We start from the raw sequence: 24,357 nt of genomic DNA on the forward strand, positions 1-24,357 counted from the left end.
GATGGCTGATTTCACGAGCACTCGCGCAGCAAGTCTTTGTGTGTGGTTTTTATTGGCAACGTGGTACGCACTATATATAGTACAACAGTACTTTATTGGCAACGTGGTACGCAATGTAGTACAGCACATCACTATACACGGATCAGAATTTCTAGCCCCGCCTGACCCGGCCCAGTAGAGACACAGCCCAAGCCCGACAGGTTTTTTAATCATGAGCCCGAGCCTGCCCGAACCCAACATGTATTTTAAACATGAACCCGAAAAAGTTTCCCGACTCTGACCTATCATTTTTTTCGACATAAAAGCGAACCTAATTCGATTGCATTTTTAAACTTGAACTTGATCTAACATCATCACATTTGCCGAGTTGGAAGATGGCTTTTGCAGAAATTCGAACTCAGTCATTCTTACCTTTATTGTATGCGTACAATTTTGATCGGCATATATGCTGAGGTCAGTGTAGTGTGCGAGTGAAATGTGTGCTTTTGTTGGTAATTTCGAAAGTCCTACCCGGATGAACAAATAAACAAAAACGAAAAATACGAACTGGACTTTCTGCGAGGCAAGTTCAGTGTTCAAGCAGTCGGAAAATTCTTGGAAAGCGAGAATACCCGCTAATGTCTGGTGCACCTTCGAAAGACAACACAAACACGAAAGGCCGTGGGGTTCGTTAGCTTATAAGTGTCTTACTGCTACACTTCCTTGCCCAAACCACGTTGTATTATTTTTATTATTATTATTATTATTTTAGTGTGAAAATGGATGGGGAAAGACAATCATGTGTTCTGCAACCGGGTTGCCCTCGTTTTCTTGCGGTGGAGTCCTCAGGACACGATTCTATCTATCTACAGGTGGGCTTTCTAGAGTCTAAGACAACTTCTTTTCGCACATTTTTTTTTTTTAACTACGTCGTAGTGAGTTTGCGTTTTCACTGTTTCGTTTCCTTTAAACGCAACGAATCAATCCATGCGTCAACATTTTGTTTCGCAACTTTTAAGGCCACACCATTGGCCAAGCCCCGCCCGTGCCGATCTCGACCCGAGCCCGAGGAGGTGTGTGCTACCCTGCCTCGGGCATTGGGGCTGGCTCGGTCCTTCCTATGACCACCTTTCGGCTTCAACTAACGTGACGTCACATTCTTCCGCTCTGACTTCGTCAACGACGTTGCTGTCACAAACCGACACTACTCGCGCATTCTTTATTCTTTTGTTTGTATTGTCGAGTATCTTGGCAACTTAAGAACACCTCCGATGGGGGGCTGTCTGGGTAGAGAGCGTGACGGCGACTACGCTAGTGAAACTAGCTGTTATTTTAATTGGACGAGACCATTTCGACACACGTGGTCCGAGAAGACGAAAACGAGAAAAGGGCTAAAAACGTCGGCTGCACGTGCCTGCCGACGACGTCCTGGCAGCCAGAAGTCGCTCGGCAGCGCTGCTGGGTGCAGGGCCGGAGGGCGACGGCCGGCGCCTTGTTTTTTGCTGGCGCCGTGGAGCGCGACCGCGCGACCTCGGGGGTTCGAGCCGAACGGGGGGGGGGCAGACGCCCTCGCGCGCTGTCGCGTCCGGAGCCTGGGAGTGGCTGGGGGCGCGTCCGTCTGCCGCCTACAGACGGTGGGGACCGACCGAGGTCTGGCCCGGGGAATCTGCCGCAGGAAGGGGGGGGGGGGGGGGGGTTGCTGAGATAATGGAAGGAGCGCCAGACGTCGGTGTCTGGCGCATCCGCCGCCCCAGGCGAAGCGCTGCGGCGGGAAAGCCGCCGTCGAGATAGCTGCTGCCCCGGCCTCCCTCCCGCCGGGTGCCCCCCCGTCGGATCACGGCAGCAGCGCGACGCGCGTGCTCGCACGCGCCGCTGACGTACTTCCGAGGAAAGCGCGACGCGTCGTCTACTCGTCGTCTGCCTCACGGTCTTCCGCTGCGGTCAGGTGGAGCGCCGACGCCGCTGGGGTCGACGCCGGGTCGAGGCCCACCGACGCTCGGCTGTCCGAAGCACCGACGAGGACTTGGAGCCAAGGTCGTTCCGTCGAACGACGTATTACGGAGTGGCTGCGTCGCATCAATACCACCTTGAAGACAAAGCTCCAAATGTCACCAGTAGTGTATCCACGCCTGGCTCGCGTCAGCGTCGTCGCCAGTGCGTCTTGCAGTGTCTTACAACTGCGACTCCAGACGTACTATAATCGAGCTTCAGCATGTCTGCCAACGGGCGTATTGGACCAATACAATGTAGAAGGCGGCATTACCGCACGTTGTATTGGTTCAATACGCCCGACAGGCCAACTGCTTCTGTTGCAGGGGTCTCAAACACGCGGCCCGCGACTCGCTGGGACGCGGCCCGCAGGCGACGGGCTACGAGGCCCTTTTCCCATGTCTCGAGCGCTAGAAATGGCATGCGCCACAGTGATCTCATCTCGCCGATTCATTTTCGCTCGAAAAGTAGTTGTACTCTTTTAACGTAATCACATAGTTTATACATATCTGTGTCCATTTGCTCTTTGTTTCGCTTTATTGTTTGCTTCCAGCTTTTTGTAATGTACAACGATTCCGCGACTAGGCTGCAAGCACGAACTCTTCGTTGAACACTCTAAAAAAAGCCCGTGCATCTATTTTCCCGCACAGCACTCGGAGGGCCAATCCCCGCAGCTTACGGAGGCAGCTCAGCGAATGACGATGCCGAAACATATGTTTACACCAAAAAACGCAGTCTGAGTTGTGACATGAGGCAATGGAAGCGTGACGTTTTGCATAGCTTAATGTCACAACCCATACTGCGTTTTTTTTTTTTTTTGTCTAAACATATTGTTTTGGCGTCTTGTAATTCGCTGAGCTGCCTCCGTAAGTTGCTCTGATTGGCTCTCCGAGTGTTGTGCAAAAAAGTAAACACACAACCTTTTTTTTTTTTTTTTTTTTTTTTTTTTAAGAGTGAAGAAGGCATTTTGGCTGCGCGAACTCTCAACTGCCAAAACTAAAGTTTCAAGCTCGAGATTCTCGCCTTCAATATATATATATATATATATATATATATATATATATATATATATATATATATTAATTTATATATCACCATTGAACGACAAGTATTTGTTTAGAGTGTTGTAATGAAAATTATCAGGAAAGCAAAAACTGTAAAAATAACAGATTGTTTTATTAGAGACATGTTCAGCTTGCGTTAATTCCGGATTGAATTGAGCAAAATGAACGACAGTGTACGTGCTCTTTGGGTCTATTAAAAATGCAAGCACGTTGGCGGGCGGTGTCATTTCAATTCTCGGTATCACATCAAGTCAGGGCCCCAAGTAGTCATATAAATAGATCAAATCTAAAGATATCACTGATCAAACTGTGAGTTAAAAAAAAAAGAAAACAATAATGGAGCACAAGGTATCTTTCAAATGTTTTAAACCCCCCCCCCCCCCTCACCCCGCCCGCCCCCTTCCCCTCCCTCCTTACGTTGGCCCTCGACCTTTTCGGTGCGGGCTAGCTGCCCCCCCCCCCCCCCACACACACACACACACACTCACACACACACACACTCTCAAATGAGTTTGAGACCACTGTGTTATAGTATCCGAGTCGGCGGACACCAGAAGGAATGCTCGCTTTGCGTGTGCGAATATAAAAAAAAAGGTTTTAAGTGCGGTCTCGTCCTTGGCGAGACGTTGTTCGCGAGAGCCCGGTCTTTTACCGCTGGGGCGTACGAACACGGCTGGTTTTTCTTTTTATCCCGTTGTTTGTTGTTATTTTAGGAGGCCGTTTTCTCTCCCCAAGGCTGCTAGCTTTCCCACTGCGTGGATTGCTTGCGTGCAGCCATTATGCGGAATTCTTGCGACGGCGAACCCAAGAGGAACTGGGCAAGAGCTTCTTTATTACATGATCCAAGCCGGCGGTGCCTTTTCTCCCGTTTATTACCGCACACGGTCGCAGTCTTTTGCATGGTGCCCGCTGCGCAAGCAATGGCAACGCCAGCATTCATTTTTGTTTTCCAACTGCCGTTTTCCCGACGCCGATATTAATTAGTTCCTATGGTAGCGAACACAACAAGAATCAAAACCTAACTCCTGAAGAAAAAAACACACACACACACACACACGAAAGCTCAGAGTTAAACCAGCATGCCAAACTCACATGCAGTCTTGTACACGTTACTAAAAAAAAGTAATCGATTACAATTACTATTACTCTTGACTAAAAAGTATTCGATTAGATTACTTGATTACTCGACGGCAAAAGTAATTGGACATTACTTAAAGAAGTAATCGTTACTTTTCCGATTACTTTATTGTGTGAGGACACATCTTTAGCGCTCATAACAATGAACTACTTCCAACCTATATTTCACATTTGCACAAGTATTGAAGAAAAACTGGCTCCCTTTTCGTGGTCGTTGCACCTTCACAACGCGGACACAAGCATAGAATTCGTTTGAAAACGTTTAATGATTTGGGCGTTCGCCAGTGTGTGTGTGTGTGTGTGGGGGGGGGGGGGGGGGGGGGGAGAAGCGGAGGGGGTTCTAGATGTTGTTAAGCTTGAGCAAGGGTTGTCGCTCAAAGTTTGCGTCGCTCATTTTATTATTCACATGTGGATGAGCTCGCATGTTATACAAAATATCAGCAGCTCCAGGATTTGAAACGGATCATGTGTAGTATCCATTAGCGGAAGAGATCGCCCCGACACATTCTCAACTCGAAGCATTGCTTGTCACAAAGACCACGTAGGGGAAATGGGGAAATATTTTGCATCCGCTTTAGGCATTCTTCGGTTCTGGTTCTCGTACGGGCTGCGAGTAGATACCCTAAGCAGGATTTTTTAATTTTTTTTTCTGTGTGTGTGTGCTTGAGTGGGCTAGCTTGAATGAAGGACTCACAAAGCTAATTCTTTTTCCTCAAACTTCGCCCTGATTGACCTTTGTCACGCGCTGTGGCTTTCCTGGGGCTTCCCACTCCCAATCCGAGATCGAAAAAAAAAAAGAAAAACGGACATTTCACATAAATTGTACATAGAAAGAGATTGACTTCGTTTCCTACAGCTCCACAAAAATCTTTCTTTTTTCCGTTCCGGAAAAAAAAAAGCAAATTTTATTTTTGTCATTTCATAAAAAAAAAGGCGTGTGCCCGGGGGGGGGGGGGGGGGGGGGGGGGGGAGGGAGGGAGGGCCCGTGAACAAATTGTAATAGTTACAAGTAATTTTATTACTTCAAAAAGTAATCAGATTACTCTCGTGATTACTGCCTAATAAAAGTAATCAACTGATTACAAAATTACTCCAAAAAGTAATCGATTACAAGTAATTTGATTACTTGTAATGCGTACGGTACAAGTCTGCGTCACATGATGCGATTTTACTTGCGATTTCGCAATTGCAACATCGCTGATGCGCTAAGAAAAAAAAAAAAAAAGTGTGGTGCGCTGCTTGACCGCTCGACATCGCATCAGCGAAATCGCAAGCAAAATCGCACCATGTGAATCAGGTTTTTAGTCCAGAGCGCAAGTTTCGAACGCACAAACGCGTGGACGGAGTGCACAGGCTTCTTTAGCGTGTGAGGGTCTCGTCTGGTAGGCAGCCTGTTCATGTCTTGGCTACAAAAGTGTCATGTGCCGTTTCTCGACTCGGAGGCGCTGCCCTTCCCAAGTACAGGATAGCATACTATGCCGCGACCGCAGTCGCAGGTTCCTACATTGAGCTTACGGTTGCGCAGTTTTCACCGATGGGTCCTATACTCTTCTGAAATCGGCGGCTCTCGAGCGTCGCTAGCGCAACCTGTTTTCCCTTGACCGATACGCTCGCTTTTTCACCACCGTCTGGAACCTGATCGCGGAACGAAAAAACAGAGCACGGTCCTGCCGACCGCGGCAGAATCACCGCACCGTCGCCGCACGCGCCGAATTTGCTGGGGGACTCATCGAGGGCGGCTCACCGTCTCGCATATATTTGCACCGTCCCTGGGTTTTCCAATATGCCGGGAGTCCGGGAGTTTCGATATTTTTTGGTTACCTCGGCAAGTAGCGTCGTCCGAACGGCTCGCTCAGGCGTAAGGAAGGGGTTAGTGGTAGCTTAGGCAACCAGAAGTGTTTTGTCCTCCCCCTTTCCAGTTTATCTTTGTGTTTGCGTGTCGGCCGTGCAAATTAAGCCGGTGCTGTGTCTACGATAAACCGTACATCCGTTTTCGCCACTCTTGTACGCGTGAAACAAACATATTGCACGACCTGCTGCACTATACGTGCTATTTTTTAATTTATTTATTTTATTTATTTATTTATTTTTATGCCAAGGGAGTTTTCTAAACAAAAGGTAGCAACGGACACTCTGCGTGTGCACTCGTTTTCGCTTGCTTTGAAGTCCTTATCGGAAGCTGTTATCGGCGGCACAATCGATATAGAAACATCACACCGTCTCCAGTGGTCGGTCAGTAGCTCTCCCTTGTCCGAAGTCTGATTTTGATCGTTTGGCGGTATTGCGATAGGAAAGAATTATTTCTTCTTCCTTTTTTCTTTTTTTTTTTTTTCTGGGGGGGGGGGGGGGGGGGTTCTGTCTGAAGAGTTAACAACCGATTGATTGGAGCGCTAAGTCTAGACGCTTTGATAACTTTTTTTTTTTTTGGCCCTTGGGAACGTTGAGAGTAAAAGTTGAGGCGATATGGGTAAAGTTGAGGCGATAAAGACGATATGGTGCGAGGCGGTAGGCGAGTCACGCACACGTCACGCGCCTTGAGCTGGAACAAACTGCACGAGGCAACCGAAAAACGAGGGCTGTATACGATTCGTGGCAATAAAACCCGAGACTCAGGAACACAGAAGGGGACGAACACAACACAACGTTCTGTTGTGTTCGTCCCCTGTGTTCCTGAGTCTCGGGTTTTATTACCATTAATCATCACCACCAGCTAGCTTGCTTTTTGTTGTTGTTGTTGTTTTTTTTGTTTTTTTTGAAGTATTATGGCTGTACGATTGCGTCTTTGTTACCCTGAGAACTATCGGCTAGACCTTTTGCTAAATTACCTAAGCACAAAGAGAATTCCGGGAACGTGGGTACGCGCGCTGCTCGCGCTCGCCTTCCCTGTATAAAAGATTCGAAGTAAAGAATCCAAATAACGCGTTGAGGAACGCACGTGCAAAGTGCCATTTGTTTTGTATTTTTCGAACAGCTACTGCTGCAGACGTCAGCGCATGCAGTGCGCGTACCTATACGTTCCCGGCATTATTTTTGACGCTGGGGTAATTCGACAGAAGGTCTATGTGTGTGTTCGTGCGTGCAGCACCAAGGCTGTGTAGTGGTTTCTATACAAGGCACCGAAGAAAACGGATTCTTGATTCCGCGTCCGTTCCCTTCCGATTGGGATTTGATTTCGCGTTTCTGAAGCTGAGTTTTTTTTTTTTTAATTATTATTATTACTCTTATTATTTTCTGACGCCGATTCTCGCAGGCGGACAAAGGGCGGTCGGCCGACTCCGAGGCGTGTGCCCGTCGCAGCTGCGCACGCGCGGGCGCGGGCGGGCGGCCTGCGTGCGTTGCTGCACGCCCGCTGCCACGTCTCTTGGCCGGCCAGCCGTCCGAACGCGCACGGGTGCCGACAGGCTACATACAGCTCGTTCTCGAGCGCGCCGTGAGGTCCCTGGACAAGCAGTTCCGCAAGCCGGCTCATATTTTCGCGTTATGACGCTCACGACCGCCGCCCACTGTTTACAAACACGTGACGCAAGGTTGGGCACGTGCATCGTTGAGATGTGCGTATAGGCCTATAGCCAGTTTTCTGGAATTACGCCCAGGAAGCTCCGCCGTTATAGTTTATTATATCTACTATAACGCACACACGCACCAAGTGAGCCAGTCTGTGGTAGTCGGTCAAAGCTCGCTCGCGCAGCTTTGCGCAAGACGTGTTTTCGCTGAACGCGCACGTTGCATTTGCGCAGAACGGCTGTTCTCTCTTCCGGGTTTTTTTTTTTTTTTTTCGTCACGTGGTGAAACTTTTACGGCTGTTCGAGACCGCCGTTTTGTTTCCTTCGGATTGTTGTATATACGCGTTGTCTGTTCCCCTTCGACGCGTGCAGACATATTCGATTAGACCGATGCCTGCTGCGCTGACGGCTTTCCCGACCCTCGCGAAATTGGCGTCAATTACCGTTCACGCTCTACTGGCGGCTTTGCCACGCTCATTTCCACATATCGTTGTCCCGGTAAGTGCATGCGAACGCTCCTCGTGTACTTCCGCTGCGAGTTTCACGCTCTCCGCCCACCTTGTGAGCCGTTTCGATTTCAAAGACTTCCCCAATCAACCAAGTTGCGCTGTCTACGTGCTGGTGTCCAAGAAAGAAAAAAAAGGAAAAAAAAAAAGAATGATCGGAATACTGGCGTTTTAGCGCCAGCTGTAGAAAGGTACGGGGACTTCCGGCGTGCCTCCAGTCGGCGCGGCGGTCCACCGGAACTCAGCGTCCCTCCCGGAAGCGGTTGACGCCGGTGCTTCTTTCCGCGAGTCAGCAGAGTGCCTTTGAGCGGCGTGTGTGCGTGCTGTGTAGCCATCGATCCTTCCAATATTTGTCGATGGTGAATGGACGGGGGCAGAACGTATTTTCGGCACGTGCCTTGGGGGAACACGAAGAGGTGGCATGCAAAGACCATAGTTTGTTATTGTTGTTGTTGGTTTTTTTTTTTTTTTTTTGCCACGAGGCACGTTGTTGAGCATACACCTGTCCTCCCTGTCTCCACGCAGGTCTCTTTCCTCTTTTTTTTTCCCCTTTGCTTCATGAATTATAGAGAGGTAGTTATTCTAAAAGTTGGCTGGGTTTCACCGTTCTCTTATTTGCAGTGAAGTGTTTCTCTGGTCGACGTCACTTCGTAGTCATGACGGTCTGGCTTAAAGCTGTGAGTCACCTCATTGCTCCGCGGGGAACCCGGTACTGAAAACGCAGGGGTAGACGGGCTTTCATGAGATTCCACGACGCATCGGCACCACGTCTATGCGTCTGTACTAAAGGGATAATTTCAGCGGGTCGATTACTCGCTCAAACATTCGGCGCGCTCAAAATTCAACTCGATTTCTCTACAGTGGGAGCAAGTTACGGCAAGTTACCTCACGTGGTGTGACCTGTTGTGACGTGACGAAGTCGTGAGACGAGGGGATCCCGTGTTTGAGCCCGCACATGAGCGTGATAAACCGCACCCCGCGTTTCCTCAACTGTCGGTGACTAAAGTCGCCTGGAAAAAAAAAAAAAAAAAGAAAAAAAAAGTGTGCAGCCTCGTATCGTCGTTGCCGCAGATGGTCGCACTGTGACGAACCAGAATGACCCGATTGTTGGCTGAAAACGGTTTGGGACGTGTGTCGGTACACAGCGAGCCCGCCCAGACTCTATCTGTGTTTGTGCCGCCACTGGAACAGCAACCTCATGAAGTCTGGACCGCTGGCGTTTGGCCAGGCTTGTCTTGACGAGAAGTGCAGAGCTGATCACGTGCTTTCAGCGAAGGCTCTTTGGCCGCAGATTAGCGAGAGGCCCCAGAGTCGCGGAGGTGTCACTTTATTCCGTCGAGATTAGGCGGAGATGTTTCGCTGGGCGCCGCGTATAGTATTGTTTCGGTCAGCGGGTCGCCGCAGGTGTGAACCCGTCCATGAAAAGCGAAGGTGCCCGGAGCCTAAGTCGGACGATTCCGGGTTTCGGAGCGAGATGAAAGAAAGCGTCCCATTGTTGAGCGCGGTATGAAGGGTGCACAGTTCAGTACAGAAATACAACTCGACATTCTTCTACTGTACAACAGCTGAATGTTCTTCTTTTTTTTTTTCTTCTTTTTTTCGGAAATTGGTGGATTAGCCGCGCATCTAGTCTGAAGAAACGCAGGGCGCGGCGACTCCCCAGCTTTTACGAATCGCTCCTCGACCAGTTTTCAGCGTTTGGAGTCACCTGAGCAATTAAAGGGGGGGGGGGGGGGGGTGCAACGATTTGATGATTAAAAGAATTTGCATCTCGTCATTTGTACGTTCTTTATCGTGTCCCGGAGGATAAAGAAAACACCTCCTTCATTAAAAATTTCTCGATTCCGCTGCACAATCGCAAAGCAAAAGTCGAGCTTTTTGCCCCACCTGCAGCACCAAGTGGCAGCCGAAGGAACCACGGCGAAAAGATTACGTGACCTCGCTCGGCTCTAAGCTGCAGCATAACGCCCGCTAATGTCAGCAGAGAGAGGGAGAGGAAGCGTCCTCCGAGATAGCACACGGGAACCTACACGGCACTCCGAATGACGTCACTGGGAGGGGGACCAGGTGTGACCCTGGAGACTGGGAGTGAGCTGAGAGGTGCCCGAAATGCCAATATTCATCTTTTTTTTACGCAACAACTAGGACACGCAGGCGAAATCGGTTTTCTGTTCTTTACTTCAGAAGTGTCAGAGGGTAACTTTCAGAAATCTTTGACCGAAATCCGGAAATCGTTGCACACCCTCTTTAACGTCACCGACTTGGGATTCGTACACGCAATCAACTGCTCAACCGTTCTGATCTGCACTGACCTCCAAAAAGCCAGTCATGTTTCACTCCCTTAAAAAAAAAAAAAAAAAAAAAAAATTGTTTCGTTATTGCGGCCAGAATGCAGAATTCAGCGTCGCGAGTGGTGGCATCTAGTGGAAGCAGTGCGAACCCACGCGCTCATTTGCATGGCTTCTTTTCGTTTGAAAAAAAAAAAAACAAAAAAAAAAAATTGTTTTAAAAACAAAAGGAAGACAGCTAATTTGTACGTTCTGTTGCTGTATGTCAATAAGGAATAATCGGTACTTGGATACATTGATCAGTTGCTGACGCAAGAAAATGTCGGTCCCACTACGCGTGGAGCAAAAATGTTTCACGTATATAAATGCTGACTATCGCGATCTATACGGCGAGCAAGTCTCCCAAAATGTGTCTCGGGCGCATCAGAGTGCAAGGAGGAGCACCCCAATCGAAGGAAAACATAGAGAAGGCAGTGACGAGGCAGCCAAGCGCGCATCGTCGTTGGCTGAAGTTGAGGGGAAACTAAAGCACGTGAGCGGTGTCTGGGGGGCAAACAAACACACGGGGTGCGCAAGGAGCAGACGAACTTGTACGCCGGATACGGCGGCGTGGCAAGTTCGTCTGCTCCTTCGTGCGTTTGTTTAACCGCCAACTGCGCCCACGGGCGTTTGTTTTTCCCTCGACCAATTATGGCGCGAGCCTGGCTGCCTCGTCACCCTGCGTTATCTACGCGTTCCATATGTTGCCCTTTGATTGGCGTGCACTCCCTCGCGTTCCAATGCGCCCAAGACGCATAGTAGAACAATTGCTCGCCATGTAGGAACGTCCTTACCAATAAGGAGTGGTTCTATAATAAATATGCCACACTTTGGCCAAGTTTTGTCATTACGTGGCGCCCCATTCCATCTCGCCTGGATAAACATTTGGCTATAGTAGGCAGGTCGATCAGAAAAGAGCAGTTAAAAAGGGGGGGGGGGGGGGGCTAAAGCAAGAGAGAGGGGAATATTGTATGCAGGTATGCAGACTAAATAGTCTTTCAAGATGGAGAGAGAGTGAGAGAGAGAAGGGGAGAAAGAGAGAGAGATACATAATAGATGTATTTTGGAGAGCTGTCGTAGAAAGGACACTGGCTACTTCATAACAAGAAAGACAGAGAGGGAAATAAAGAGACACAAATGTAAAAGTAATGTAGGTACATGAGAATACTAATACATAGAACAAGGACATATGATAAAGTACGGTGTGAAATACCCCAATCTCGGATTCGCCGAGCACACAGATAGATATTGCTAGAGATAGTATTTATAACAGTTCTAGGCGGAGCTCGTTGTTGTTCGAGGCCAGGACGGGACTATTACGGATTAAGACCTACATCTCGCTAGGTATCAGGAAATAGTGTGTGGAGCGTGGGGATCAGACGGCCGAGTACTTCATACTCTACTGCAGGGGCTCCAACTCATTCGGGTGCGGGGGCCAAATAAACCATCCCCGAAAAATAAAAAAAACTAACGCCAAAAAAAAAAATTGCGTTTTTTTTTTTTTTTTTGTTGCAAAGTAACCGAGTTTCTCAGTGGCACATTTGAGATTTTCTAGAGAAGGGACCTGCTGCTCTCTGCTTTTCCTGCACTTGCGCTTTGATTTCCTAATGTGACTACTTTAGGCCCATAGCTGATGTGATGACAAAATTTAAAATTACACCGCACCACTAACTTGCATTTTTCTTATGCAGTGCAAATAATTTAAATTCTGAGGAAACAAATTACAGATTACACCTGATGCAAGCACGAGTAAACAAAAACAGAAAGTTTAGGCTTAACTTTTCATTCCAACCTAGGCCCCAGTCAGAAACCTTTACGAGACTCCACAACCTGCACCTGACATGCCGTAGTGCTGTTTCCTTTAAGATCGACCATCGTTTTACAAGTCACGATACTAACCGAGGCGAAATTTGAATATTCTTTTACTTTGAATCGATACACATGTTGAACAGGCAACAATTCATCTCTCCTAAAAAACTGTGTGTTCGAAATTCGAATGATCACGGCGGTGCCGAGTACGCTAGAGCGTCGCAGTTCGGAGCGCGACACGGTAACGGCGGAAGCCGGCGGACCAGAGGTCCCCGCCGAAGACGAGGAAGGACACCGGTTGACTTTCGACTGATTTACACTAGGATGCCTCAATGTCCTTGCGTTTAGGGTGACGCCATCCTTTGCAGTACCCAATGCCGACAACACGCGCTCACTGGGAGAATGCAAAGAAATCGTTAAAAACAAAATGTCGCCCACAATCAGCGCCACGTACGGGTCCAGGGACACGCGCTTCAAAACAAAAAAAAAAAAAAAGAGAGAACTAATGTTAGGAACAAAATGGTCATTCGTACACAGCACCAACGTTACTTACTATATTACCTCAGTTGTGGAACTCCCGCGGAAGGAGGTACCCCGCTCACTCACGTCAGTCCGTTTCCCGTCGTTTGAAGCGCTTTTAGATTTTCGTTTCATAACTGTGTGTTTCATGGAGTCTGGTGGAACGCGATCTAGACGCAATGCTTCGAAGCGTATAGTTACCAGCCGTCCCGCGCGTCGAATGGCGGGAGGCGAGTCGCGGGGACTGAGGAGGGGGGGGGGGGGGGTTCTGCTCGTGCAAATAGCATCTATGAACAGTTCCGCAACTGAGCTGATCTAATAGCGTTGCACAAAACCCGAGATCAACTGTGTCAGAGCAATCCGAGCACGAAATGAGAGCACGTCATCACGAGCGTGGGCACGCGCTTATCCCACCCAGAAATCGCGTCCCGCAGTGATGACACTTAATATTAATCGACCGCTAAATTCAAATTACTACAATAACCGAGTTTAATTTCTCGCATCACACGTAGTTTTGCATAAATGTATGCAGTATAGTACGTAATGCTATGCTCGAGGTTTTTGACGTAGGACTATACGTCATTCCCCGCACTTCGAAGGAGGTGAAAATAGGGAATTGTATGTCAAGAAAAGAAGCGTCTTGGCCCATTGCCCCCGATAAAACAAAAGCTGGCACCGTGGACCATTGAATTGCGTTGTTGTCGGCGCCGGTGGGAGTCCCCGCGCTCTTTTTCGCGTTGGAATTGTTGATGCTACGTCCTCCTAACAATGTCTGACTATTTGAGCGGCTTCAGCAAAACTAACGAGGCAAAACTTTGCGTAAATAATGTGACGTGCGGCGATTCATTTCACGTGGACGCCGCAGAATGGGCGCTAAAGCCTGACTCCCACGATGAGATTCTGCTCGCTGTTTTCAGACGCGACGTTGCTCGGACTGCAAAAGCGTGGACCGTAGCTGAGATGGTGGACGTCGATACTGAAAACCGCAAGTAGAATCGGGCATTACAAGTCGGCGATGGCCACCGGTAACAATAATGATAAACATCTTGTATCTGTTTACACTTAGCCTACTTACCCCAACCAACCTTCAAAAGTGTTTGAGGCCTGCAGTTAGTTCTTATCGCAATTACCGGGTCAACGTTTGGTTTACGGGCCGCTGTCGTTTGAACGAGCTGACGACAAAAAGCAGACAAGTATGAAAGAGCAGACGACAGTTCGAACGCTTGCGCAATGGAGTGCGGGCAAGAAGCACCGCGTCCCGCGTCAACAAACCACTCGAATGTCACGTTGTCGGCGTCTGTGTGAGTCTGCTTACTCTTTTTCGCGTTGGAATGGTCGATTCTACGTCCTCATCGCAATGTCTTACCACTTTAATCGCCTAAGCGAAATTATCAAGTCTCGTTACGCCGCTAAACTTTCCGTAAATAATTTGACGTGCGGCGATTCATTCGCATGAACGCCGCAGAATGGACGCCAAAGCCATGATGAGATTCTTCCAGCTATTTTCGGTAGCGACGTCGCTCGTGTTGCAAAAGTGTAGAAGGTAGCGGCGATGATCGACGTCGATACTGAAAATCGGAAGCGGGAACAGACCAAGCGTAGCAAGTCGGTGATGGCCACTGGTACCAATGATCAACATCTTGTATCTACTGTTTACACCTAGCCTACTTAAGTCTTTTGAGGCCTGCAATTACTTCTTATTGCAATCACCGGGTCAAAGTTTGGTCTACGGGCCGCTTTTGTTTGAACGAGCAGACGACAAAAAGCAGACGTTTGAAAGAGCAGACGAAGGTTCGAACGATCAGGCGGCCGTGTGAATTTGAAGACGCACTGAACCCGTGGGTGGTTCGGACAACTTGGCGATTTTCTCTCGTTTATGTTGGAACAAAGCAAATACATCTGGCGACCACAAAGTGTTGCCCGCGCACGCAGTCGTAGTTCGACAGCGTCTGGTTTGCCCTTTTCACGGCTACTATCCACGTTCTCGGACGAACGGAGGGGGCAAAAACACATGAAAACTGATCTTCAAACATTTCCAGACTCTATTGGTACAACCCCCGTCGCAGCATTTTGACGAGAAGGCAGGTTTTTTGTCTCGTTTCTTCCAAGGGAACACAGGAATGCATGTCTGGCACGGCGACTTCTGCCCACCGCTCCAGACCGGAAGTGCGTCCGGCGCGCCACCACCGCGGCGTGACGTAGGAGAGTTGAGTTCGTGAGGAGGGGAGTGAGAGTCAAACGTGTACGCGCACTGTGCGCATTTGTCACTGACTAAAAAAGATCGGCTCAACTTTGGACGCGGCAGCGGCAGCGTCAAACCAATCAGAAGCCGAGAAAGGAAAGGAGGGTCACGTGTTCACTTGCGCCACTCGGCGAGGCGTATCCGTTATTTGTTTTTTGTACGCAGACTTGCTTTTTCGTTTTGGGGAACGGTGGGGACTGTTAGTGAAAAGACGGTGAGAGTGCAGGCGAGCTGGTGGTAGCTAATCATGTCGTATTACACCTGAGACTGCGGTGGAAGAAATCGGAAGAAGATTCAGTAGAAGGAACAGACACAGAGAACGTTGAGACGTTCTCTGTGTCTGTTCCTACTGAAACTTCTTCCGATTTCTTCCACCGCAGTCTCAGGTGTAATACGACATGGTGGGGACTGGTTTTTCCAAGGCTGCGGCAGTTAAGTTTGACAGAATAGGGAGTTTTCGTAAGCCGCTTTCCTCCCTCCGCTAAGTTATCCGCAGCGAAGAGACCGCTACTGCGCCTGCGCGCCGCTAGCCTTGACTGAAGAAACCCGGATCTCGTAGCGGGTTGCGGAGAGCGTTGCGGGACGGCGAAAACCATCTACGTGGCGGGGAAGCCATCGGGATTAGAGAGTTTTCGTAGATCGTTTCCGCAAGTCCCGTAACGCTCTTCGCAACCCGCTACGAGATCCGGGTTTCTGCAGTCAAGGCTAGCGGCGCGCAGGCGGCCCTTCGTTGCGGATAGCTGAGCAAGATGGAAAAACGGTCTACGAAAACTCCCTCTTGTCCCAAGATCGAACACTTCGAAGCTGTCGCCTATCGCCGCCATGTTGCCTATCGCCGCCATGTTGCCGTAGATTTCGCTTACTATTGGTGTGCCTCTAGCGACGATAGCGCGTTCTTATTAGGGGAATTTTCGTAGACCGCGTTTCCTCCTCCCCTAAGCCCTCCGTAACGAAGAAGTTGCTACTGCGCCTGCGCGCCGATAGCCTTGACTGTAGAGTTCCGGGTATCGTAGCGGGTTGCGGAGAGCCGTTGCGGAATGGCGAAAACGGTCTACAAAAACTTCCTATCGGCTATTGACTGCGGTATGCAGCTACGTTTTAAGCGTAAATAAACTTACGACACGAGACCATTATTAGGGAGTTTTCGTAGACCGCGTTTCCTCCTCCGCTAAGCCCTCGGCAACGAAGAAGGCGCTACTGCGCTTGCGCGCCGATAGCCTTGACTGTAGAGTTCCGGGTATCGTATTGGGTTGCGGAGAGCGTTGCGGGACGGCGAAAACCATCTACGAAAAGCCCCTATTTCTGAGGATATTTCTGACGCATATTGCGCTTGAGACAATGGAAAGAGGGTTCGGAGCCGCCTGATGCTTGGGGGCCGCGCCCCATGCGAGTCGCGGGCCGCGTGTTTGAGACCCCTGCTCTCCTTACCGTAAAGAGCTTGACCCATGCATTTACCGAACGCGCAGCTAGTTGAGTAAAGTAACTGGATTTTAAGGACGACGAGGGAGGAAGGAGACATGCGTTGGGGAAGTGGAGATAACCAAGCAGAGGCACCGTATTGCTTTCGACTTGTTCCAGGCACGGGAGAGTGTTGGAACTGATCAGCTATGCTTCTATTATTGTTACTATAAAGACTCAGTTCACCTGTATTATGTCAACCCTTGTACCGAGCTCATCCGTGTGTATCCGCGGTCAGATCAAGCATCGTGGGGATCTCGTCTCCGGAACAACGTGCTTTAATATATATATATATATATATATATATATATATATATATATATATATATATATATATATATATAAGGTTGCAGGATAAAGTAACTGAAGTGAACTCAATCGCGTTATCCAAAAATGGCATCCACAACTCCGACACGTGCATGGCCATTAAATTTGTAGGATATGCCAGCTGAACGAAGGAAGAATAACCAACCTGCTCAGCTTCAGGCAATCACAATGGCCATTAAACTTAGCCCGACCAACCGGATATCCTGTGTCGTCAGCCTTGGAACTGCACCCCTGCCCGTTTCGACATGGATGAGCATCGTACCGGCGTACGTGGTCGTGTATCAACTGAGTGATGCACATGGGAGATCCGAGGCTAGTTGTGGTACTACGCTGGCGAAATCTTTCACCTACAGCGGCGACATCAGATGCTCACTGGGGCTCACTCACTTCACGCTGTCTAAGCATACACATACAAAAAAAAAATTTTTTTTTTTTTGAACGACGCGCACATTTGTGAGTTTCCTGTTTCTCGTTTCACCACGTGCCCATGCAGTTGACCGAAATAAATTACTATAATTGCAGCAATTTTAGGACCTCAAATTTTACGAAATGCATCTGATACACTTCCGCAATGTTCCTAAATCGCAAAGCAAAAACGCCCCAATTAAAAAAAAATCGCTATTTACGAGTTTTTTCTGCGCGAAAACCCCGCGGAACTTTGCCCCATGCTTGTCCTCCTTACCTCCTAGGTTTATTGATAGAGAGAGAGAGAGAGAGAGATAAGATAAATGAGGACTGTGGAAAGCCTGGCAGCCTTAAAGGGGTACTCCACCGATTTTTTGAGCTACCTCAACTAATTATATTTTCTGACTCCCCGGCCTTTACTCTCTCCGGTATGCTATTTAGAATCGCGAAATTCATAATAGATATTGTGAAATCGGCAAATGAAAATGATGCAAAAACCAAAATTCAAATATACGCGCGCTTTTCAGTGCCGTGACGTCAGTGGCAGGCAGGCTTGCCAGTCGAGCAAGCAGCCATAAAATAGAATATGCCAATCATTTGTTCCGTGCTGGAGCGCGGGTACTGCAGCGAGCTTCCCAAGCATTCATTTGACACCATGAAACTGCTTCGAATCAGTTTAAAACAAAATCTACAGCCCAAAGAGTGAACCCCTGCCTTCCACTGACGTCACTTGTTCATTGTTGCCAGTAGAGACTTCGAGCTTGAAAAACACGGTGTGGACCAAAACTGTAAATTCAATAACTTCGCGAAAAAACAATATTTTGACCTAATATTTGGGATACTATTTTCGCGATGTTTGTTGGTTTAGCAAAATTTCAAGCAAATCGGAGGCAATGAAAAAAAACCTGTGGAGTGCCCCTTTAAATGGATACTAAAACTTTCTCTCACATACACTTTCTCATTCCTCTCAACTGTCAAACCTGAGCTGGCGCAGAACTGCGTATTGCAAGCTCCTGCCAACTCGCGTTCCCTCGGTGCCAACAGCCATCAACAAGAACGGAATGCCCACTAAGTTATACAACCATTCATTACTCGGAGACAATTAAAGAAACCTGTGGAGTGCCCCTTTAAATGGATACTAAAACGAAATTTCGGCGCTCATTTTTTGGTCTATATGTGTTCAAAGGAGCAGTATCACACCGATCACACCAATATCTTGTTAAAAAAGTCACGAAAAGGAATTTTGAAACGAATTAAACGATTAGCAAAGAGCACCTGGTGGGTGTCGCTAGCGCCTCGTTTGTAATGCCCGTCTAGGAACCTTGAGAGCTAGTGACGGTTGAGTGTCTCGCCTCTGGCCACGACGAAAAAAGAGGGGAACGAGGAACTCCCCTCTTGCCGAAAATCCCTTCTGTGTGTCCCAGAAGCCGCTATTGTCCCCCGTACAAGATTATAGAAGATTAACCAGTCACATAAAAATTCATACAAAAGCAGCCACTTCGGTGGCTGGAACGGCCATCCTCTCGACGTCAGCCTCGCCGTAGCTTTGCTCGTCCCGAGACGAACTACGTCACGATTGCGTTGGATGTCACATGCTGTCCACTGTGGCTGTTCTCCGAGCGCTTGCCAAAGTGGGCCGTTTATAACGAAAAATAGAGCCACCAGGCTCAAAATAGAAACGTCCGATTGTCATTTACGGATATTGTGGATCATATTCAACCTATTTTTGAACGCAACGGGTTAATTTCAAATTATGTTGAAGTATCCCTTTAAAAGCGGCGCCGGCTAGCTACTATAGTACTAATGCATAATTCGCAGTTCCAATGGCAATTTGTTTTTCGTTTTCAAAGCCAGATTTTGGTGCCGTTCGTGATACAGAGATAGCTAATCAATTTGATGACGTCGCCAACAAAGCGGGCTTTCTCGGTTTAATGATATTCGGGAGTTCATTTTTCTCGTGGCACTGTGAGGAGGCGACGAGAAAATAACTCGATGGTCGAACACTGATTTAGTCTGATTTTGAAACGTGAAACATCGTATCTCGCAACTCGTCTGATGAGAAAGTACGTCAAAAAGTGCCTAAAACAGCCGCCCAACCTGCCTTTTCTGTCCCTTAGTTTGTTGTTTTAATCTTTCCCATATTTTACTATTTTCTTCCTTGTTTCATCAGTGCTACTAAAGCGTGACTCAGCAGCACCGGGGCGCTCACGGAAAAGAATAAGAACTGCAGTGAACTAGAAATAAAGGAAGATCCATGGGTGGATCCCTAGGGAATGGGTTAGCACGACTAATGTCCCTGAATAAGAAAGGTAGCGACATCTTCTCCCTCCTCCTCTGACCCGCACACCTTTTATCTTTGTGTTTTGCTCTTTTACACCCACGCGTCGATTGTAGCGCCGCCTGAATCGCTCCTAGATATCAGGCGGCCTTCCTATACTTGAGTCAGAGCGCAGTCAAAGGCTGAAAGACACGTAAAACACATATACACAGGCTCAAAAACGCACTGTCACGGTCTACCAGCCTCGAAGAATGTGCTCAAAAAAAGACGATGAAAGCCGTGACGTTACACAGTCGGCGTTATTTGATTGGCGACATGAGCTCATAGCATGCACTGCACTCCGACAGCATAGGCATTCCTTCTCCCTCCTTGTCCCTTATGCACACTCTTATTGTTACATTTTGCTCTTTCGCGCCCGCGCGTCGACGGTAGCGCCGCCTGGATTGCTCCAAGATAGCAGGCGGCATTCTTCAAAGGATGTCGCTACTTTTCCGTTTACAAGGGCTTTAAGCACGACCCCTGGGAAACGCTAGCAGCATCCGCTGCCTGACGCTGCTTCCACTGTTCACCGGTTTCGGCAGCCCGTTTCTTTCGTTCCCAACCCGTCTTCTTTTGCCTCTTACTTGGACCAGCGCTAGTACTTGGTTCACACTCCCTTTGGTAGCGCAAACCAAGGCATACGGGCTCCGCATACCTGCAAGCTCAGACTCGGTCCAGCATCCGCGCGCACATTGGCTTCCGCCTCGTGACGTCGCCTCCCTCTCGCCTTTGTCCTTCACTACTCTCCTTCTCTCTACGCGGCGCGCTTCACGCCGTCAGCTTCTCCCTGTCATGTGGGTACTAATGCTAACGCATTAAAAATAGTCTGGCAACTGAAGGCAGTTCACGTGTCGTGATTAGTACCCATTCTGATAATGTAACCGATACCCGACTCCTTTTGCAAAAAGATGCAAGAGCGACCCGATCCTAGCTCACGTGCTAGGGGCTGGTCAGTTTGGCACCAGCTCGAGGCATTTCTCGGTTAAACGGCTTGCCACGGTGGATAATTTGGAACTTGAAAGTTGTCTTGGAAGCTACCTGCCAGCTGACAGTACGGTGGCAGCTGCGTGCTCGTTGGATCAATGATACGTCTATCTTTTGCCACGTGATCATGCGCCCGCTGGGAGCGGGGTTAGCTGATGAGAAGGAGGCGGTTCATGGGCCCGGCGAGCGCGTATCTTCCACCACACTGTCAGCTTAGGTGCGAATAGCCTCTTTTCCTGCTGCCCGGTTTTTTGCGGTATGACCCAAACCACATTGTTGGACAAATGCTGATCCACGATGGGCAGACTAAAAGTGCGATGCCTAGAGCCCAGATGGACGTGCGATTTATAAAGATTCTGTTTTTCGAGGGTGGGCCTCGCTGCCTGCGCACGGACGACAAAAATTAACACGAGAACTATGTTTATTCCAGAGTTCTGCGTTTTTGTTGTGATTATAATTTACATGATATGCGATTGCATGCGTGTAGTCTGTGAATGCGCGCGCATATATTTTATAATGAGAACGGTCTGAAGTGCGGTCGTTCGCGCGCCCGCTATTTAGAAAACGCTTACGTGTCATTTGGCACTGGCGTTATTATGGGGCGCGGAGGTGTTTCCTTATCGGAGCACGGGGTTCTTCAAAAGACGCGTGACCTGTTTGTACCGTTGGCTCCCGCGAGACATTGTTAGGATATCTGCATTGACGATGCTGCATTGGGGGCGCGCATGTGCGTGAGACAAACATCGCCGGTTGTCACTTTATCGGATAGTTAATCTGGTTAATGTAGAATACTTGGCACTTTGCGTCGTGAACAGCCCTTCGGCACCAAACCTTTTACCATGGTTCATTCATGCTCGTGGTCCAACGCGTATCTCGCAACGCGTCTGTTGCGCTCCGTGTAGTCTAGTCTCCATTTTGTCCTCGTCTTAGGCGCCATCATGACGTCAAATTCCCAGTACCATCTAGCCCAACATTCTGCATTGATTTGTAATATTATCCTTTTTTTTTTTCTTTTTCAAAAACACTGCTAACTAGAAGAAAAAAATCAGTTTCAAAAACGAATTAAAAATAGCTGCTTTGAACCTTTGTCGCTCTTAAAGGGTTAATGAAACGATTTATCAACTTTTTCCTGTTTAGCATTGTACCAAACAGTTCAAGAAGACCGAAAGAAGGGAGTCCCCTCTTACTCGGACCCTCGTCTATGTACCCGGACACCGCCATTCTCCCTCTAGACGATTATCCCGTCGCTCAAAACTCGCACAAACGTTGCTCTCCCCACCCCGTTCACCCCATAAGCTGACAGTGCTGTGGAAGCTACTTGCTCGTTGGGCCAGCCACTCTTTTGCCACGTGATGACGCTCTCTCGCGCATACGCACGTGCAGAGAATGAGTTCAGGTGATGAAAGGGAGGCGGCTGATTGGTCCGGCAAGCGCATAGCTTCCACCGCTCTGTCAGCTTAGGGGTGAAAGGAATAAGTGAGGTCCAGGTGTCGTGTGACGTATGTTTGGGCCGGGTGACGCGCTTTGAGTACCGCGGTCGGATGTATCACAGTGAAAAGGCAGAAGGGCTTTCGAAGGGAAGGATTTACGAAATAGTCCGGTGTGTTTTCAAGTTTTCGTACTGAAAGTCAGGCTTTTGACTTTCTACCTTTTTTATATTGGCCCACTAAACAATACGCTATCAGTAAAATCCCAATCTAAATTCATTTATCACAGCCCAAAATTCGTTTCATGGGCCCTTTAAAGGGGTCACGATACAATTTTCCAACTTTTTCCTGTTTAGCTTTCCTCCCCAACTCGTAAATCGCGCATTGTACCAAACAGTTCAAGAAGACGGAAAGGGGGGAGTCCCCACTTGCTCGGACACTCGTTTGTGTACTCGGACGCCGCCATTCTCCCCTAAAAGATTAGCCCGTTGCTCAAAATTCAGACAAAAGTTATTTTTCCCACCCCGTTCACCCCGAAGCTGACAGGGCTGTGGAAGCTACTTGCTCGTTGGGCCAGCCACTCTTTTGCCACGTGATGACGCTCTCTCGCGCATGCGCACGTGCAGAGAATGAGTTCAGGTGATGAAAGGGAGGCGGCTGATTGGTCCGGCAAGCGCATAGCTTCCACCGCACTGTCAGCTTAGGGGTGAAGGGAATAAGTGTGGTCCGGTGTCGTGTGACGTGCGTTTGGACCCGGTGACGCGCTTTGGGGACCGCGGATGTATCACAGTGAAAAGGCTTACGAAGGGAAGGAGGTACGAAATAGTCCGCTGCGTTTTCAAAATTTGTGCCGAAAGTCAGACCTTTGACTTTCTACCTTTTTTTTCTTTTGGCCCACTGAACGATGTGCTATTAGTAAGATCCCAATATAAATTGATTTATCCCAGCCCAAAATTCGTTTCATGGGCCCTTTACGATCCCTTCCGAAACTGCAACGAAGAGGGATGGTAGAGTGATGAGGGAAAGGGCATCGAAAACGGAGGGCATACTGCAGGAGCTGTGTGTCATCCGTCTACAAGTTTCTTTGTGCGTCTTGTACCCTGTCGCTCTGAAAGCGCTGCAAAAAACGCCTCCTCAGCTTTTTTTTTTTTCCTCCTCTTTTTTCAGCAGCTGCGAGCCAGGTGGTGATCGGGCTGGTCGGCGTGGTCTTCAGCCTGGGGCTGGTTGCCTTCATCGTGAGCTACTACAAGATGGGCGCTCGGTCGTGGAGCGAGCGGCGCAGTCGGCCGGCGCCCCACGACCCCCAGCCCTATCAACACGTGCTCCTCCCGCCTGTGCAGTCGGTGAGTGCTAGCCAGACGTGTGCACAGTACAAAAAGAAAAAAAAAATCTTTTTTTTTTTTTTTTATTATTTAGATATACCGTATTTTCCGGGCTATAGTCCGCACCCGGTGTATAGTCCGCAAGAGCGAATTTGGGCTGAAAAATAAAAGTTTTCGCTTAGATTGTCCGCACCTGACGCTTAGTCGACTCAAAAACCTTCTCATACACGGCACACCTTGACAATGGTCTGCTTTCTTAGCTCGCAAAAGAAGCATGTATTCATAAATCATCATTAACATACTTTTTTATTCACAAAATCCGTCACGGCTCGTCATAATGAACGATCTTGAAAAACAAAATTCCTGTATATTCTGCACAGCCTAAAATTTCCGCGGACTATAGCCCGGGAAATATATTGATTACAATTGCTGTTACTTTTAGTTTAAACGTATTTAAGTAGTTTGCTCCGTCCGAGCAAAACAGAGTTCGAGCGGCACATTCGATTCTTACATCTTTTTGCATGATCATGATCGAAACATCACGTGCACCGTATCTTCAACCATGAGGAATTACTACATTCAATTCTTACGCGCTTATTTAGACTGTTTCTCGCTACTGCTAGAAAGCATATGCCAAGCCCTCTTGCTGCGTCCTAGTGCACGCCCTGGCTCTTCCCGCTCCATCCATTGACCAAACTTTCTCTATATACGGCTCTGCTGTCAGCCATACCCCTCTCCCCCAACACTAACCCTAGCCTGAGTCCACTCCTCCCTCCTTCCCCGCATTCCCTACTCAAAACCCGTGCATGGCTTGCACGTGACGCGACCGCACCGTACCAATGGCCATTCCCACTTGTTCTTGCGGAGAAAAAGGTCCTACACAATGGCCTCTGGTGTGACGTCAGTGCAAGTGCCCAGACATTTGCCCCCCCCCCCCCCCCACACACACACACACGCACACATCAGATTGACAATCCTGGATAAATCCCTGCTGTCAACTTCCTGCGTTCCCTGGAGTCACTGTGCGAAGGGGGGGGGGGGG

The 24,357-nt window shown here is 48.6% G+C and overlaps 1 protein-coding gene across 2 annotated transcripts in view; it reads left to right on the forward strand.

The window, feature by feature from the left end:
• LOC8032805 (protein TMEPAI) overlaps positions 1-24,357 on the forward strand; it is a 116,827-nt gene that overhangs the window by 78,701 nt on the left and 13,769 nt on the right. The window contains exon 2 of one of the 2 annotated variants that reach the window (XM_042287324.1): positions 23,161-23,336. In XM_042287324.1, the coding sequence (XP_042143258.1) occupies positions 23,161-23,336 (176 nt within the window). The remainder of the gene's footprint in view (positions 1-23,160; positions 23,337-24,357) is intronic. The other variant, XM_042287325.1, reaches the window with a different exon arrangement.

Source organism: Ixodes scapularis, unplaced genomic scaffold, assembly GCF_016920785.2.
Source record: "Ixodes scapularis isolate PalLabHiFi unplaced genomic scaffold, ASM1692078v2 PGA_scaffold9__187_contigs__length_104089568, whole genome shotgun sequence".
Taxonomy (NCBI): Eukaryota; Metazoa; Arthropoda; class Arachnida; order Ixodida; family Ixodidae; genus Ixodes; species Ixodes scapularis.